The sequence below is a fragment of the Alternaria dauci genome, chromosome 4 (assembly GCF_042100115.1).
Source record: "Alternaria dauci strain A2016 chromosome 4, whole genome shotgun sequence".
Classification (NCBI taxonomy): Eukaryota; Fungi; Ascomycota; class Dothideomycetes; order Pleosporales; family Pleosporaceae; genus Alternaria; species Alternaria dauci.
This window is the reverse complement of record NC_091275.1, coordinates 407,646-426,512: the sequence shown is the minus strand read 5'-3', so window position 1 is coordinate 426,512 and position 18,867 is coordinate 407,646. Positions and strand designations below refer to the sequence as shown.

Here is an 18,867-nt window from a genome sequence, read left to right as displayed (position 1 = left end):
CGCACTAAGGCACTTTTGTGTACAATATAATGTGGCGTCTTTGCAGCGTGCGCAGATGTCGTTCCAGTTCCGTGTCGGCCCAACAAGGTTTGTTGATTTGTCCGACATGGTGAAGTCCAGTGTAGAAAGCATACCTAGCCATGCTTCCACCGTCCTTCGCATGCTCATAGTTCATCGTTAGAGAGAACATTCGGCAAGTAGAATAGTAGGTCTACCTTGATTGCATGCTTCTCACCCGCTCGGCTTCTAGGCCGCTAAAGCTCTGCATTTACTCAACTCCTCATTTCAGTGCGAAAATTTTTCATCAGAAAAGTCGGATAGCTCTGTTCCGCAGGTTTCTGTAAGCCGCACAGGGTGGAAAGAAGCAATCGGAGTTTCGGTGGAACGCCCACCACACGCTTTGTTCATGGCAGGGGCTGGTTCGGTGAGCTGTCGGTAAGCGAGTCAGCCAAGACAACCGCTACTGTACAGCGGCCTGACCCAAGTCGCCTTGTGTACCGGCTCAAGCTCCGGCTAGATCTTACCAATGTCGCTTTGCTGCTCACCTTTGTTGCGTAAGAGAAATCCAACCAATCAGTCTTAGTACCTACAGTAGTCCATCGTCATTTCCACTTCCTGTCCGCCCTTGCGTTGAGGCCGTCCGCGTTGTGTGCACCGTCGTCTCATCTTAGGCTTCTTGACCCACTGTCTCGCCCCAAGCGAAGACGCTCGTTGACCACTCGCAAACACCTCATTTCCGCTCTTCTCCGCACGCCGAGCTGTCCAGTCTACGTGACCGCCTCTACCCAAGTCTCAGTCGTCATGATACTCGGCGAATGTCTCAGCACGTCGGCGAGCTAACGTCGCAATCAGGCGCTGACGCAGGAACGACGGGTCTTTCGGGTCGTTTCGACACAAGCGCGCGCGCCGTCGCTGTTCCCGATTCGACCTAGTGTCAGCAGGTGTCCCCTGTCGTCGATCTCAAGCATCCGCCCCGGCCTGTTCTTTCCGCTGAGTTCTCCGCCCCAATGTCCGCTGACAGCCGCCCGCTGCTATCCTCCTGCCGCCCCCACCTCTCCGCCTTTTCATTTCTCCTACCGTCTCCCATCTCGATAAAGACGCCATCGCAACCAAACACGCAGAACCTTTATTTGTAGTAGTTTTTCCTGTTGCATTCACACCTATAGTAATGAGCGTAACGCCAGGCGATCATACCCCCTTACAGATGCAGTCTTCATTATGCTAATATCCTGCGACGCCAAGCTCGCCCGGTTCTCTAATGCCGCCGGCACTCGCGTAGTCAGCCGACAAAGCTTCCGTATGTCTGGGGCGGGATGGACCGGGGCCGTTATGACGAGCTCGTCGGTAATCGGGCGACGCGGATCTACGGCCCGATGCCGATATGACGAAAGGGCTGTAGATGTGTAAAGATGCGCGGAGAGGGCGAGGTCGAATGACTTGGGAGAAAGAATTGGTCTTATTGACTAAATATACAGCGAAGGAATGTAAGATGTACTTGAAAGGAATGTGTCTACTTGCGTATTTTCTCCAACGTTTTTCCGGTAAAATTACGCTCTCATCATACCATTCTTCAGAACAAAGGAAATACTAGCGTGTACGCAGTTACATCGTTACAAAAGAGAAAAACCCCTACTATCTCGTGCACAGCTTGAGATTATTAGGTCCAGAAACAACCTTGATAGCAAAGTTATCAGCAGCAAAGATATCCTGGCCCGCTACACCTTGTGTGCGCACCAACAGCGCCAAAGTGTGCGCCTCGATATCGCTCTTGACAGCAACGCGACCAGTCATCATCTTGGCGTTCGCATTGGTGGGGACAAATTCCTGGACGACCTCCCCATCGAGCATCAATGCGAAAGAGAAAGCCTTGTTGCTGGCATTCTTCTCGCGGATCGGATCAACCCATGCGCTGACCTCGACCACCGCACCGGCAGGAATGGAAATGTCACTCTGCGAGAGGTTGAGTGTGCTGTCGAGCCTGCCAGAGGAACCAGTCTGAGTGACACCCTTGAAGCCGTTGGAAGTCCGTGTCTGGCCTACGTTGGCCCAGACCCAGGACTTGTCGGAGTAAGCGCCGCCAGTCTGGCTGACTTTCCAAAAGGCCATGGCGGTGCCAAAGTTGGAATCGTGGTCGAATCCAGGGTTCTTGACGTAGTTGGTCGCGGTTGGCTTGGGGAAGCATGTTGACGATGATGCGGTAGCTGAGCTTGATGTGCGAGTCACGAGAGTTGTTGGGGTGGGGGTAGGAGTGACGGGAGCAGGTGTGGAGCTCAGTATCGGCTCGGGAGTGCTAGAAACGATCTCGGAAGAGCTGGGCGTGACCTCAGGAGTGCTAGAAGCAGCATCAGTAGGAGTGGGCGTAGACTCAATCACTTCCGAACTGGATTCCACCACCGATGATGGGCTCGGCGTCACCTCTGGTGTAGCAGAAACGACATCAGATGAGCTAGGCGAGACTTCAGGGGTGCTGGACACGATCTCAGAAACGATCTCAGAAGGTGTTACCTCCGGTGTAGGTGTGGGGGTGGCCGGAGGCGTCACAGAAACAATGTCAGATGAGCTGGGTGTAATCTCAATGCTGCTGAAGCTAGGCGAAACTTCTGGCGAAGGGGTAGGAGTGATCTCAGGCGTCGCACTTTCAATATCGGATGAGCTGGATGAGACCTCGATGCTGCTAGAGCTCACCGAGACTTCTGGCGAAGGAGTGGGAGTAGTCTCAGGTGTTTCGCTCGCGACTTCAGAAGAGCTAGGTGTAACCTCAACGCTGCTGAAGCTAGACGAAACTTCAGGAGAAGGCGTATGTGTAACTTCAGGCGTTGCGCTCTCCAAATCAGAGCTAGTCGAAACTTCTGGCGTAGGGGTAGGAGTAAGAACATGCTCCGGCGTCGAGCTCGCAACATCAGAAGAGCTAATCGAAATCTCAACAGTACTGGAGATCACCTCGGAAGAAGACGAGCTGATATCGACAACAGTGGAGCTCTCGATCTCGGGTAGAGAAACACTGGGCGTTGTCTCAGGTGTCTGGGAGACGACTTCCGAAGAGGTCGGGCTAGGCTCGGGGGTGCTCGAGATGATTTCGGAAGACGATGGTGTGGGAGTGACTTCAAGAGAAGATTCCGAGCTGGCTTCAGGCGTGGGCAAAACTACATCGGAGGAGATTGGGGTAGATTCAGGAGTCGCAGATACAATTTCAGAGGACGCACTGGGGGTGGGCTCGGGGGTGCTGGAAGCGACGTCGACGGGAGTGCTGACCTCAGGAGTAGCGCTTGGGGTGAGCTCGGGAGTTGACTCAGGGGTGCTGGAAACGACGTCTGAAGAGCTGACAGTGCTGTCAGTAGGGGTGGGGGTAGTCTCAGGGGTAGCTTCCGGGGTGCTTGAAGTGACAACTGCCGACGACTCCATGGAAGAAGTGGCAGGAGTTGACTCGGGAGTAGGCTCGGGAGTAGACGAAGCGATATCAACTACCGATGAGCTTACTGGCGTCTCAATCACAGCCGAGCTGGAGACGACCTCGCTTGAGAAGACAGAAGACGACTCTGCTGCAGGTGTGCTTGAAGCAATCGAGACAACAGCGCTCGACGAAGGGGCAGGCGTAGAGACAGCGGAGGGGGTGATAGACTCGAGTGCAGAAGAGCTCGACGACACCACAACCACGCTAGAACTGGAAGATACGATAACCGAGCTCGACGACGAAACCGACGCAGTGCTGCAGTCAATGGCCACAATGGAAACATCATCGATGTCAAAGTAGGGTCCATCAGACGGGTTGTTGTCAACACGGAACTGGAGAGTATGCGTCTTGGCCGCTGAGACAGTGTGAGGCTTCGACTCAGCGTTGCCAACCCTAACCCACTGCTTATCACCGTTGACAGGGACGACGTTGCCAAGCTCAGTGCCGTCGAGGTAGATCCTGAAACGCTGGATCCGCTCAGTCTCAGACCTCAGTGACTTGAACCATGCGGATACCACGACCTTGGTGCCGGTGGGAATGTTGATGTTGTAGCGGGTGAAGATGGCCTTGTTGTTGTCCTTGCTGTTGTTCTCGGTACTTGTTCCGCGGATGAAGTAGCTGCCAGAGTGAGCGGATGACGCGTCCTTGACGATGCCAACGGTTGAGCGACTTGTTTCGACAGTGTAGCCGCTGAGAGCTCCATTCTCGAAGTCGCCGTTGGAAACGTAGTTTGCGGACCGTGCAATGCAAGACTGAGCTGGGGATGGTCCGGCAGACGAAGGCACCGGAGTCGCGACGGGCGTAGGGGAGACCAGAATAGATGACACGGCAGAAGATGTCGAGGAAAGCGTCGCAGACGATGACAAAGAGCTGGAGGACTCTACGATGACAGAAGATGACACAACACTGGAGCTAGCTGGGGTCTCGCTAGCGATGGAAGGCAGGATCAGGCTGACAGTCGGGAGGACAAATTCGCTGGAAGAAGAAGTAGCGACTTCGCTGACAGTCGAAGAGACGGCATCAATGGGGGTGGAAGAGGCAGCCACAGACTCGCTGGTCTCAATTGTCGACGAAGACTCCAAGCTAAGAGTGGATGATGCAGAAACACCGACAGTGGATGTGATGTCCTCAGTGACAACCGAGCTCGAGATGTCTGAAGAGATTGCTGGCTGTTCGGTGCTAGTCGGAGTTACCTCCAAGCTGATGGTGCTCAGTGACTCAATGTCGCTGGAAATAGGCGTCACAACTGGCAAAGACTCCGTGCTGGCAAGTGTCTCTTCGCTGGCAGACGGTGTTGTCTCGGAGGAGGTCGTAGTGTCGACTGAGGATGTAATGACATCAGAACTGATAGGAGTAGGGGTAACGACCACGTCGCTTGATGAGGGAGTAACTTCCACACTTGGTGTAGGAGTGGGAGAAACTTCGACGGAGGAAGAGAGAAAGTCAGAAACCTCGCTGGCGATAGAAGAGCTTTCGGCAACAGGAGTAGAAGCTTCAGGCAACGTGATGGTGATAGTCTCGGTCGAAGAAACTGAATCCGGGGTTGCGGTAATGGTGGATGATGGCGTCTCTGTCACAGTAACCTCCGACACGGTGGAGAGCTCGGGGAAAGGCGACGAAGAGACATCTGGAGTAGCAACAGCAGACGAGGGAGTGACTTCTGGGGTGACCGTCTCGACCGAAGACGAGCTGACGATCTCGGACGAGACTTCGACCGAAGATGAAGAAACATCTGGGGTAGCAACGGCAGAAGAAGTAACATCCGGGGTAACAATTGCAGCCGAAGAAGAGGTGACGATCTCAGAAGAAACCTCGGCCGATAAAGAGCTGACATTCTCAGATGAAATCTCGACCGAGGATGAAGCGACATCCGGAGTAGCGACAGCAGAAGAAGTCACATCCGGAGTAACGACCGCAGCTGAAGAAGACGCAACAACCTCAGACGAAACCTCGACCGAAGACGAAACAACCTCCGACGAAGCAACGACCGATGAAGACACAGCCTCGGATGACACAACAGCCGACGAAACCACTTCCTCGGACGATGTAACGGGCGTAGGAAACACGATAACCAGAGAAGAAGAAGAAACAGCAGGCGACGGAGCAGCGCTGGATGACGAAGACAAAGAAGCGCTGCTCGACCTCGGAGGTGCAACAGAAGAGGATGCGGATGGCCTCACGGAGCTGGACGCCGGTCGGATGGAAGACGTCAAGCGAGTGGAAGAAGATGTCCGGATGGTAGCTGAGCGTGTGGGTGTCGAAGACGTCCTGGCGGAGGAGGTCCTGGCGGAGGAGGTCCTGGCGGAGGAGGTCCTAGCAGAGGAGGTGCGGGTGGAAGAAGTCCTAGCAGAAGACGTTCGAGCAGAGGAAGTCCGAGCAGAAGAGGTGCGAGCGGAAGTCCTTAGCGTAGACGACGACCTTGCATTCCCACAAGTCCCAAACTGCGCCTTGCAACCCGCGCCACAATGCGCAGTCCCAGAACCACACCACCCATACTCCGAGCAACAGTCTCCAAAGCCAGATCCAGCACAGACGTAGCCATTAGGCCCGCCGCAAGTACCATCAGGAGAAACCTTGTTATCCGGTTTATTTTCACATGTACCGAATTGAGGTTTACAGCCCTGGGACGTTTCGCAATGAGCGCGCGAAGACCCGCACCAGCCGTACCTGTGGTATGGTTAGTGAGTGGTTCGAAGAGAGAGAGAGAGAGGGGATGTTGTGTACGTACTGGGAGCAGCAGTTGCCGAAGCGCGAGCCCTCGCACGTAAGTCCAGAGGTGCCGCCGCACTCGCCGGTGGTGGTGATGGCAGCGGATGAGAGGGCCGTGAGGGCCGTCAGAGCCCAGAGGATTGCGGAACGCATGGTTGGCAATGAAGAGATTGAAACGAAGGTAAAAGTTCGTGTCAGAAACGAGTGATGACACTAGAAAGTGAACCAAGTAGAGAGAGGCGGAGAGAGAAAGCACAAGAGACGATGAGCGAGCGATGTCTGCTGTGGCCTTCTATTCAGTGCCAGAGACACAATCATATATAGTCCTCTACATGTCCACGGCGAAAGCGGCGTTGTGGCATCGAGGCCATTCCATCTCCCGCCCATCCCAGGCGTCACTGATGCCGAAAACAAAAGTTCGTGGTGGAAGTTATTTTCGCGACACACCTGAGCCACAGCCTTGGCATCGCCATGCAGGTATCGTACAGGAATGACGCCCAAATAAGCCCCGGTAAGTGATGCGCAGACCTGCACAGCGTTTAGGAAGATCCACACGCGATAAGCGAGATACGATTTTCCCTTAGCTGAGCAGTGAACGGGAGTAAGTACGCCACATGGTCCGACAATATCCCTCGCGCATAGCTATTCCAATCGATAATAACAATCTAGGCTCTGGTACCTGCAGAAAAGGCTGGACGGGGCTGCCGAGATGTGGGGACCATGTGTTTGGAATGGGGCAGCGGGTTGTTAGGCTGTTAGTCCCCCCTTGCTGTTTGAGGCTTGACGCTACTAGCACCGAGGGTAAGCAATACAAGAACGGACAGTTAGGCGAGCCAAGACGTGAAAACAAGCAATTTCCCGCCCCGAGCTAAGAACTTGACACCCGTTTGGCGTGATGCGGCTGGCTGGAGTTCTGGCTCGCTAGGACACCGTGGTCTGCTCTGCGGCGCACGTGGCGTGGGTTCCTGGACGCAACGTCCGAGCTATTGGGTCCTGGTGTACCCGGTTCCGCTGCGTGGGAATTACTTCTGCGCGAGATGATGGTCCGGCTTATGCAATCTAGATTGTGTTCTGCTATCCCTTGTTCGCGCGTCTGCTACGAGGTAAGGCGCTTCGAGGGGCTGTTTGTTACATTGGAGGGGATGTTCTGTATGAAGCACACCAAAGCGCTGATGGTGTGGCCGATTCGGAAACGTATAGGCCCCCATGGGCGAGAGTCGCGCACACCAGGGATGTTGTATGCCACCATTCCCAACGCCGCCGTGTCTAAGGATAACCCCGAAGGGCACTTTGGCCTAGCTCGGCTCGTGCGGTACCTACATTAGTGTCCACATGGCGTTCCCATACTCAGCTGTCAGGCATCCCGACCCGATCGGCACGCCCGCCATCATACCAAGCGGTGGCTGAACCAGATGCACAAGAGGGGAGAAGCCATAAGCGTGGCGGGATACATCCGCTGCACTCGACAATTCTATCGTTCCGCGCGCCTTCGTACGGCGTATGCTATTGCAGCTGAACGGTCGGATGAAATGGTGGTGCATTGATGAGATGGGCGCGGGAAAGATTAGGCGGAGAGTGACATCTGGGTGACGAGGAGACTAGATCCGGCCCGGTGCGCAGCAGGCCCAAGGGCCGGCGATCGCTACGGTCACATGATTTCACAGTTGATCAAACTTCCAGTGTCCAATGACAGGATGCTGCACGCAATCAGAATCCAGGTCTTCGAGGCGGTAGATCAATTCTGATAGCCACCTAGTATCGTCATTGATGAAGATCATAGCAAGACACGCCCAACAAAGGAAGGGGCTCCTTCCTTTCCACCTCGGAAGGCAGCGACGCCAACAGCATTAGTGCCAGCTGAACGCTTCCACAACCATCACCAGCAATAAGAAAAACAATGGTGGCGACGAAGCTCGTACGAGTTGGTGAGTTCTATTATAGCGCACCCGGTGCTACGCGCTGCAATGAGGTGTAATGTGTATTATCTGTGAGCATCTTCGCCAACCCATTTCCCATTATAGTGCTTCAGCTGACACAGAAGTGTGAATACCTTAGCCAGACCCTGCGGCACTTGAGTCTCTCTCGGGTCCGAAGACCCCGAAAATCCATGCATGTGTCCGAGTGGCCCGGCACCTGTGCGAGGTATGGCTGACGCGTGCAAGCCCTCGCAAGACGCGGCTAATATTGCATTGCGATCTCGACTTCTCGGTGCCCCTCGTTCCGACCCGGTGGTGGCGCTCCCGAATCGTTACACAGATTTCCTTCTTCTGATCCGCGCTGTCCTGTCGCAAGCCAGACCCCCCTAAAAACCCTCATCATCCCACGTCCACAACCCACACAATACACACAACAAGGTGCTATCCAAAAACGCCGTGGGGTATCAAACGCCATACAATGCCGTAAACATATCATATCGTCGTCGGTGCGTCCGGAGAGCTGCACTCAGGGATTAGAATGAACAAAGCGCGCGCCCTGGCACGGCGAGCGGGCTTGCTTAAACGCCTTGATCCTTGGCAACATCCACCCACTCGTCCACCTCCGCTCGCCCTCGCTGCTCTGGTGGTGACCCAGCCGAATGGAATAGCCAAGGCGGCACTCGATCCCGTCGTGTTCAAACTGCAGACATCTGCCATCACCCGCACAAGCCTTCTGGCACTTGTCAAACGACTTGGCCACTGCCTTGCCCTTTCTGTATATGACATCCCCGGACATGTTCGACCAGTCTTCCGCCTTCTCCTGCAAATTCGGTTCGATCATTGTAAACAGCTCTTCGAACATGAGCGGCCTCTCGGGATGGCTCCGCGCCTCTTCCCACTGTGCCAGTCGTGTAAAGTCCTCTTCGCCGAGATGATGCATCGTCAAGACGGCCTCGCACCACTGCTCGTTGTCGAAGCGCATAGTCGTCGGCTTCTCGCCGTTGAACATGGGCCAGTATCCTCGGAGTGAGACTCCGCTCTTCTTCAGCACCTGCGCCAGCATTTCGTCGCCGCAGCACTGCTTCTTGACGTCGACGCCGAAGAAATGGGTGCCGGGAAAGTGCTTATTCTCACCAAACATGCGGCCCAGCGCCATCATCTTATCGAGCGCGCCGCGCGACAGGACGAAGCCTGTGCCGCCGTGTGCGAAGACGGTCTTCTTCTTGGGCCAGACCGGGGAGCCGAAGTAGTAGGCCGACCTAGGATTGAACGTGGACAGGAAGCGGTACATGTTGTCCCAGTTGACATAGGTATCCAGCTCCAGAAAGACATACCACTCCGACTCTGGGCGGTGGTAGCTCGTCCACTCGACCATGGGCAGGAACTTGTATTTATCCAGCCGCCAGCCCTCCTCGCTCTTGTCCCCGCCCGACGCCGCCGTGCCATTTGCGCTCTGTATGCGGTCGTACACGTCGAAGTCGGGGTTATTAAACTTGTATTCCGGGCGCAGGTGGGCCAGCGCATCCGATATCTCGAAGCCGCCGTACGAGTCCTTGCGGTCGGAGAAGATGAGCAGATCCTGTTTGCAGCGGCCGAGCCGGTTGAGGTAAAGCGGCAGCTGGGTCGCGACTTCGCCCGCGCCAATCTTGAGCACGACGGTCACGCGGTCCATGACGCCGGCGGTGAAGGGCGAGCATTCGGTGCCATAGGGGACGACGTGCGAGGCTGGGCTGCCGTGGCCGGGCGGTGCCGCGGGCGAGGGCGGAAGCACATCGTAGCCGCGCTCGCCGCGCCAGACGCGCACGACGAGCGTGGTCAGCGACACGACGACAAAGGCGGCGAGGGCGCATGCGAGGCGCAACGGCGTCAGTCGCACCCTCATGGTGGTGGTGAGAGGTGCGGCCGCTGCGAGCCATGTTTGCATGGGCCGCCCGCGCGCCATGTGCGAAGGCGCTAGGCTGCTCGGTGGAGCATCAATCCGGCTAGCCGGCCGTTGAATGCGCCTGATTACGTCATCACCGGAGACATGGACAACCCAACCAACACACTCGTCTTCATGTCACTCGAGATTTGCGAGATTTCTGGATAGTGCGGAGAGGTTCGTTGACGTTACAGCTCCGATGCTGGTATCCTGCGACATAGACCTGAGCCCGTCTATGAACCAACATCCCGCTTCCTATCCGCCATTTACACCCCCACATCGCCCTTCCCTCCCCTCCCCGCATGCACCATCCTCGCAGACCACGCCCGCCCCTCTCCATATAGATGTTACCCCTTCCCCTCTTGGAACCTAATGAAGACAGTAGACATCAAGAACTAATACATTCCTAGCCTCTATATCAAAAGCCTCGCAACGATCCTCTATCAACGCCCAGACCTCTCCATCGCGTTTCCACTCGATAACGAAGAGTTTTATAGAAACGCGGTGGATCTGAGTGCGCTGCTGACTTGTATCACGTCTACTGAGTGTTGGCGAACCAGTCTGCAGGAGTTTACTGCGATTACGTTGAGGCCGCGGATAGGGGCGTTGAAAAAGGGGTCTGGGAGATTGGTGGGGGATGAGATGTTTTGGGCTTTTCATCGGACGGATTGGGTGTTGGAGTTTGTGGGGGTGGGGAGGAAGGCGAGGGTGCTGGGGTTAGTGTAGGGAATGGAGGTAAGGGTTGAGGATGACAGGAGGGTTGGCAACGTGCCGGTTGAAGTTGGTGGGGGTGGGGGTGGGGGTGGGGGTGGCAGGTGGTGGAAAGTTGGGGTTGTTGTGGCTTAGGGCATGCGCTGTCCTTGTTTTGGCTGTTGCGAGGAGAAAAGTCGTTTGGCTAGGTTTCTGAGTTGGTCTTGGATCAATTTGCGGGAGGTGTTCGTTGTCTTTGGCAATGGGCGTGCTAGCTTCAGCAAAGTATGGTTTCGAAAGGTTGTTTCTTGTTATGGTCTTTGGCTCGCTCATCTGCAGCCATGTTTCATTCCCTTTTCGTAATGTACGATAACTGCATGTGTGATTTGATGTGCCTAGTGTATGCCCCTTCACTTGCGCCCGCCTAGTGCGACGTTTGAACCAATCAGCATCGTCCCTCGACAGTCTGTGCTCAAAACGACTCGTCGTTTCTTGGCTGAGATGGAACAAAACAACAACAACTCAAAAGTCTTCACTTCATCTCTTCAATTCAATTCCTCCTTCCTTTTACTCGCGTCCATAGCGTCCATCGCGTCACTATTGTTGAGATCTATCGTGTCTATATTCACAAAACTACCATCGCAATCTTTGCGTATACATACAGCTACCTTGCAGCATGCAGTCGCAGTCGGCCCGTGTGCCCTTGACAGACTGGATAGGGTGTGCGTTCCTAGAGTAAGCGTAGAGCGATCGTTTCCATTCCAGGCCGTCACTAACACTATCAGGGCGCTCTCCTCCCCGCCCGTCACCTTTCTGGTTGGACAAGCCCTCGAACCGGTTGTCGCCCCCGTGGCCTTCATGTTAGACCTGTCTCCGCGATTCGCCTTCCGTATTGAAGGCTCCATGGCCGAAGCACGAGAAAATCGCCTCGCTTTACCCGCCATCGAGAAGGAGTTCTTCCTCCGCCTTGTCGAGTTTGCATACCATGGCGACTATACAGTGAGCCGGTTCCTGGATGACCCGCAGGTCTGGGGTGACGTCGAGCCGGTGCAGGATCCAGAGCGCGAAGACGAATCAGATGACAGTGATTACGAAGTCGATGAGGGCGACGCTGCCATGGAAGAAGGAGACACTGCTTCGGAGCTTGCAGCCGACGCTGAAATACCAATGGATCAACTCCTCAGAGCCCGCAAAGATTACAGGCCAGGCACTGGTTACTAACGCTTTGTCGAGACGACATTTGTGACTCCTTCCCAAAAGGTGGCCGGGCAAGATCTCATTGGAGACTACGAAGTACACCAAGTGGGACATAGCAGCCGGCTACTCAAAAAGCTCTTCTTGCTTCACGTGCAGATGTATCATCTCGCCGAGTACTTCATGATTCCAGCATTGGAGAATCTGGCCTTATACAAGCTTCACGAGGCACTCAAGCGGTGCATTGGTAAAGAGTTTGTCCAGACTACTGACCACGTTCAAGACTTTGTCGATTTAGCAGTCTATACGTATTCTCGCGAGGATACTAATGCTGGAAATGACAATGGGACGCATGATGCATTGAGGCAGGAGGTGCTGGGCTACGCTTACGTTCACATTGACAACTTCAAGAGGGAGCCGGTTTTCCATCAACTGTTGCTTGAGCAGCCACAGCTGTCGGTTGATCTGTTGTTCCTCGTCGCCGGGCATTCTCGAGCTGGTTATGATCAGATGGACAATGCGCGCGAGAACTACCTTGGAGAGTAGTTCGTTCGGGCTTTCAGACGGAGAGGATATGGCGTTGGAGTTGAATGAGCGTCATGAACGTTGAGCTTCTTGCAGAGGAAACCTTAACACTGGTAGGATCTTGTACTAGTTGGTTGGCATGTAGTTTTAAAGTTTTGATTGTTTTGGATAACACTTTGGTATCAGTACTTGGCAAGTCCAATGTAGGTATGCATCTCGAGCCCTCGCTTCCTCAAGATACCGTGGTGGAAACATTGCTTTGCTCACACGACGCGACAAAGGGCCTACCCTACAGCATCAGCCTCCGTCTCCTTGGCCACAACATCCACCTTGACCTCCGCAGTCTTGCAGTCCTCTTCCGCTTCCAACCCTTTTACCACCGCCGGCCCCCTCCTCAACATATTATACTCCCCACACGGCACAAACCCCAAATGCATGTAGACAGCCCTAGCACTCGGCCTACTCTCCAAATACATCGGCGTCGGCGGACTCTCACCATCCGCCTGCCTAATCGCCCAATCCATCAACCTCTTCCCCACCCCACGCCCCTGCCATTCCGGCCACGTCAGCAACGGCGCAAGATACCAATGCCGCTCACCCGCCGTGACCTGCATCCTCGTCTCATCGTCCTTACCAAACTGCAAATTCCAGTTCTCGTCGCTGACATGCGACCAAATCTCTTCGATGTCGGCGTCGCTCCAGCCCATCTTCTCTTTCCAGCCATAGTGCTCGATGGCGGAGCGACGGAACATGTTGTGCACGCCTGGGTTAGAAGGAAGTGTCCAGCCCGCTATCCCGACCGTTTCACCCGTGGGGACGTAGATGGCTTTGATGAAGTTGTGGTGTGGGTCCGTGAGGGCTGGGGTGAGGCGCGCGGCCATGCGCTGGATGCGGATCTCGTTGCTGTTCTCGGCGGGACGTTGGTCCAAGGGTTCTTTCTTTGCCCACCAGTCGTCGGGGAAGCAGAGATAGAGGCCTTCTGCGATCTTTCTTGCGTCGTGTTCGGTGCAGAGTTCGATGCGTATGTCGGAATCAGGCACCCGTCTTGAGGGCTCGACGGGCATGGTTTGGAAGCCATTGGTGAGGTCCGTGGGGACTTTGATGAAGGCGGCTTTTTGTTCTGTCATGGTTGCGATTACTGTTTCTGAAGCTCTGGGTATTGATTGGTGCGTTGAGTAATTAAGTGTTATAATGTTTGCGGGCCCATGCTGTCTTCTTTGCGTGAACTTATGTAGCATGCAGCCTTGCGCGATGACGGGCGTCGCATTAAGTCGCTCTGGACTAGCGCTTACGCCCGCAATACACGCTGTTCCACTCGGCTTGAAGCCTGGACTCCTTCGTCACAAAGAGTCATCCTACGGAGTTGATGTTGGCCACAAGGAGCAGAGTGGCAATAAGGCGTACTACGCCTTTCCTGAAGCGTCCTAGCTCATCGCGGGTCAACACTCCGTTCGGAATCGGAATGGAAAGTTACACCTGAACTCTGCTCACGTCGTGTCTTTCGTGCCACCTCTCCCACCATTTCTCTCGGAATGTCTTTCGACAAGAGCGCACTCTACGTGTAATTCGCAAGACTGAGACTGATGCCCTCAACCTACACAAAGTGATGTCAGCGATAAAGATTCTACCCGTTTTGGGACAAGGACCATGCCGTGCGGAGAAGGTTGTCTCCGAACTCACACTTATATCGTGCTCGTCTCGACGACTGTGGAGGTCACAGCAAGTTTGTCCAGGTGCGGTATCACGCGCATTTGTTTCGTGCCTTATCCTCATGATAAGTGCAGTTGAGAAGCAAACCACGACATTCGGTAGGAATGTATATTTGAATACATGATCGGCAATGACGATACAAAAGCAAGACCTAGCTGACTTGACTGGAATGTCTACAATAAGCGATGAATCCTTGACGACAGCAGGTGAACAAATTTCCTTTGAGTACTTTGCTACTGGAAGATCAAGTATCTATGTCAGACCAAGCGAAATCCAAGGCGAGATTGTCATCTTCCGTAAAGAGGGCGAGACGACGGTGTTAGAGTGGGCGTCAGGTAGGCTGCATGAGAACCTACGTCCAGTAGACATGGCCGGTAAACATGGAATGTGCCTTCCGGGTATCTTCATCGTTCCAAGTCAGACAAAAGCGAGACTCACCGTCTTCTGGAGGCAACCGGATGGGGAGGAAACAGTAACGGCATTAGATCTCGAGCAACATATGATTCCGCCCATGGTAATGGAACGCCAAGCTCGAGAGACGCATGCTTCGCATCTTTACGAACAACCGGAACAACTCAGGCTGGACGATAGTAGAGCCAGTGCCCAACCGGATCTGTCAGTACTAGAAACTAGACATGCAGGTAGTATGTTCAATTCCAACGTGATTCTGACGAGGATGATGGCTCACAGTTGCAGGAAGAATATGTGCTACAGCACGTCAAGTCGAAGTCATGACCTCGGAGCTGACAATTGACGGAGACGATGTCATGCTTCACCGCATTTCCGGTGCTGAAATATCATCCAACGCTTTTCCGAGGAGCTACTTGCGCTTCACTGAGAATTGTAATCATTTGTACCATTCTATTCTGTCATAGCTAACCTCTAGAAGCAAGCATCCAAGTCAAACGCAGCGGCTTAGGCCTCACGATACGATTTCTTCGATGCGAGTCGATCTCAAAACCAGCTCTCAGCGGCGATCTTCAAGGCGACTCCGCAAGAGAATATATCCAAACTGCGGTTTATCACATAGTGCGGCCGCCACTAGTCGAAAATGAACGGGATGACACCTATGCCGACGGCAGACACAAGGCTGAACATGATGTGGAGATTCGAGAACAGGATGGATGTGAGGTATATGATAAGGCTGTGTCGCAAGTTCTGAAGCGACCGGTCGAGTTGGAGTATAGCAAAGATCCTTGGGAGGTACTTCAGAAAGCTTTGAAGCGGATTGTCGAAGCGGAGGGTGGTACATTCTCTCATCTAGATGATGAGTGGCATATTATTGCTTAAAGCCGCTAGTAGCTGATCCTACGGCGGTCGTTTCACCTGCTGTTGAGCTTTTATGACTCCTAATTCGCATTGCACGATTATAGGGCTGTTCGTGGAGATGACGATATCCTCCATGTACTACATCTAAACGAAGAGAGGCTCGAACATTTCGACTACAGAAGCGATTCGAAGGAGCTCGGCCAAATTTGATGCGTAGTATTAACAAGGCTGTGACCAGACTCGTTTCGCACGACGTTCAGTTGGTGCTTGGTAAAGATCAAACCTCGCACAATCTGCAAGCTTTAATAATCCTTAACCTCCTGCATTCGCATGTATCACCCAGACTAATCAGACTGATCATATTCATGGATTGACCAATCAGCTGAAAAATGCAAGTCGACAGCGCAAGGGCTAGCGAGGCAATCGCTAAGCCCTGTCCTGAGGCAGGATGTCAATGGCTGGCCAAAAGTTGCTGGCGCCTACAGCATAGCCTTCTCCCGAGAATCGGTCACCGGTTCTTTTTTCGCCCACTCAGCTTGAAGGTAGTAGGCGGTGCAGCGGTTTTGTGTTACCGCCAACGCAGGCTGAGCTACTGGTGTTCATATAGCTCGCGGTTCTCCACGCTCGCATCATGAATTATACTGCTTATACTTCGAGATGGCTGTACCAGATCCAGGTGTAGATTTCTTTGTCAGTTTTCACGACCTTAATCCGTATGCGCAGAAACAATGCATATACTTTGTGAAGAAACTCCGGCCAGACCGACGATGCATGTACGACTGTTCCGATAATAAGAGGGCGACTGAACTCTACAAGATTATCACGAAGAGGGAACCGGAAGGCGATCATGTAAAGAATATCCAAGAGTATATCAGAGCCAATTGCTGTGCCAAAGCAGGGCATCGCGATCGTATCTTATCCAGTCCACTCTTGGTACCATTGATCAGACGCTGGAGAGGTGAGATACGAGATGTGCATCAAAGGCATTCTGCACAGTACTCTGCCCCTACAACGCCCGAACGAACATCGCAGGCTAGTAGCTCAGTCTCGAGTTCATGCAATACACCTGCTTCATCGGCTACCAGTCGCGCCTCCACGATTGAAACGCCCTTATCCACTCCATCGTACAGTCATCCTAATCGATCGAAAGATTGTACTGTTAGTCCAATTGCGTTGCACCTAGATACAAGCCCAGTATCCCCTCAATACGATCTCCGTTCCCGCGCCATCGACGATTCCCTTATACAATTGGAGAAGCAAGTCGAGCGTTCCATATTGGCCGAATTCACGCCTCATATACACGACCCCACACTCGAAGATACCGTCGCATTCAAATTCCCTGAAGACTTGTATAGGCGGGACGTCAAAAAAGGATCGGTCTACATATACAGCCGCGACTCCTCGCCCGGCTATGTCAAAATCGGCTGGACGGCCAGATCAGTCGACGACCGGCTGGCAAGATGGTCGGAATGTGGATACACCCCGATCGAATTGTTCAGAGCAAGCGGTGTTCCGTATGCGCAACGTGTCGAGACGCTTACGCACTACGAGTTGATCAAAGAGTGGCGTCGAGAACGGACTTGCAAAGCCTGTTTGGAGAAGAAAGGGGAGGGAATACGTCATCAGGAATGGTTCGAGGTCAGTCCGGACAGGGCGATACAGGTTTTGAGCACGTGGGTGGAGCTTTTCAGGAAAGCTAATCTGTATGACCTGAACGGCTCGCTGACGCCTGGTTGGAGGAAGGTTGTGAAGAAAATGAAAGTAAAGGGCGAGGCTGTTACTTCGACGAGCCTGTTAAGGTACTATAAGGCCGACGTCGCAAAACGTTCACCACAAGTTAGAAAGGCTGTATTTGTGGAAGAGGAGACGATTGTCAAGAAAGAGACAGTTGTGGAGGAGGAGTTAGTTGTAGAGGAGACAGCGATAGAGAAGACAGCTGCAAAGGAAGAGATAGTTGTAAAGGAAGAGATAGTTGTAAAGGAAGAGATAGTTGTAAAGGAAGAGATAGTTGTAAAGGAAGAGATAGTTGTAAAGGAGGAAATAGTCGTGATAGAAGAAACAAGCGAGCAGGAGGAACCAGTCGCAGAGCTCTTAGAGTAGTAATACTATTGTATACATTGCAGCCAGCGCAATCCATACAGGAATGACGACCTAATCAGTCTTTAGCACATGTCCTATACTGGAGTCAAGGAAAGATCGCCACCATAGCCAATGACTATATGTGTTCATACATGGGTCCCCATCCTCCATTGTGCGTCAACAAAAGAAGAGAAAATTAAACACAACGCGCGACAATAGTCCATGAAACTGTTCAAACGTAACATTATATGTCCCACCAGCACCAAGAGAAACGAGCTACATGCGATGGAAAGCAAAAACAGTGATACAGGGGTATTGTGCTGATCGAAAACGCCAAACAAAGTGAGATGTGCTTGGCTCCAGAGCCGAATAAAACGCGATGGTGCGAACGCCCAAACAACCAATTACATGTCAAGGGGGAAGGGGGGTATCCAACTATATGTCCAACCAGAGAGTATGCAGGAGAAGACAGGAAAACAAAGGAAAGAAACAACAGCAACAGCGCCACAAGACGTGCTACGATGCGCCACAAGACCACCAACAACCCACCTCACATAACCCGCTCGACCCTCTCCTCCCACCTACCTCCTCTCTCGTCTCCTCCTCGCACTCCCACTCGCCTCCCCTGCCCTCGCCTCACCCCCATCCCTGCCCCCCGAAGTCTGCGAACTACTCACACAATCCCAATTAAACGGAATCCTCGACGTCGGAATACTAACCCCCTCATACCGCCTCAGCCTCTCCCTTCTAAGCGGCGGCAACGGCGGCGTCGGTGACTGCGCAAAAGCTTCTTGCCGGACCTCCTCGAGCGCCTGGTTCGTCGCAGCTAGCACCGCGAAACGTCTGTCGGGGACGCGACGCGCAGTCGTGTTGGGGGTGCGTGAGCGGGCGGCGTGGCGGGACGTGGAGGATGACGAGGGAGCTGTGGAGTGCGAGTGTGAGTGTGGACGGGAACGGTGTTGGGATTGGCGGTGCGTCGATGATCGGAGAGACTCTGGGCTCGTTGTATACGAGGTAGAAGTCTGCGGCGAGCGATGCGGACGCGAGGAGCGCTGGCTGCGGGGCGAAGACTCGAGCGTCTGGTAGCTGCGAGATTCGCGTTTGGGCGTCTTTGGCGGCGACGGCGCGAACAGCGACCATCCGCGTGACGGCTCGGGGCGGATATTCTTTTTCGATTTCGAGTGGCGTACGGGGTCGCGCTTTGCGCCGCGCCCGCGGAGAGTGCCTTGGGACGACTGTTTTGGGTGACGCCGGCGTTGGTGGTGTTGGCTGCGATGGGGACGCGGGTTTAGCAGAGCTTCTTGCGATGAGTTCACGCTGCTGGGCTCGGGTGCACGGCGATGTGTGTGTGGGACCTCGACGTCCAGTGCGGGACGGTACCTCTCGCGGTCGCGGTACGCATC

General features: G+C 53.9%; 4 protein-coding genes across 4 annotated transcripts; 1 reads left to right on the top strand and 3 right to left on the bottom strand.

Annotated features, from left to right (window-relative positions):
- Positions 1 to 1,082: 1,082 nt before the first annotated feature.
- ACET3X_004740 (uncharacterized protein) lies at positions 1,083 to 8,048 on the bottom strand. The gene is made up of 3 exons (XM_069451416.1): positions 7,913 to 8,048; positions 6,180 to 7,857; positions 1,083 to 6,118 (listed from the first exon to the last, which is right to left on the bottom strand). Exons 2-3 carry the CDS (start codon positions 6,311 to 6,313, stop codon positions 1,633 to 1,635), a joined length of 4,620 nt encoding a protein of 1,539 aa, XP_069306784.1. The 5' UTR covers positions 6,314 to 7,857; positions 7,913 to 8,048; the 3' UTR covers positions 1,083 to 1,632.
- Positions 8,049 to 8,074: 26 nt separating this feature from the next.
- ACET3X_004739 (uncharacterized protein) lies at positions 8,075 to 10,750 on the bottom strand. Its single transcript, XM_069451405.1, has one exon. The coding sequence runs from the start codon at positions 10,016 to 10,018 to the stop codon at positions 8,603 to 8,605; it is 1,416 nt and encodes a 471-aa protein (XP_069306783.1). The 5' UTR covers positions 10,019 to 10,750; the 3' UTR covers positions 8,075 to 8,602.
- A 613-nt stretch (positions 10,751 to 11,363) lies between these two features.
- On the top strand, positions 11,364 to 11,908 carry ACET3X_004738 (uncharacterized protein; the record flags this gene model as incomplete). The annotated part of the gene is made up of 2 exons (XM_069451394.1): positions 11,364 to 11,422; positions 11,473 to 11,908. The coding sequence occupies 2 exons, from the start codon at positions 11,364 to 11,366 to the stop codon at positions 11,906 to 11,908; spliced, it is 495 nt and encodes a 164-aa protein (XP_069306782.1).
- Positions 11,909 to 12,913: 1,005 nt separating this feature from the next.
- Positions 12,914 to 13,533, bottom strand: ACET3X_004737 (uncharacterized protein; the record flags this gene model as incomplete). The annotated part of the gene is made up of 2 exons (XM_069451383.1): positions 12,914 to 12,954; positions 13,005 to 13,533. The coding sequence occupies 2 exons, from the start codon at positions 13,531 to 13,533 to the stop codon at positions 12,914 to 12,916; spliced, it is 570 nt and encodes a 189-aa protein (XP_069306781.1).
- Between the last annotated feature and the right edge of the window lie 5,334 nt (positions 13,534 to 18,867).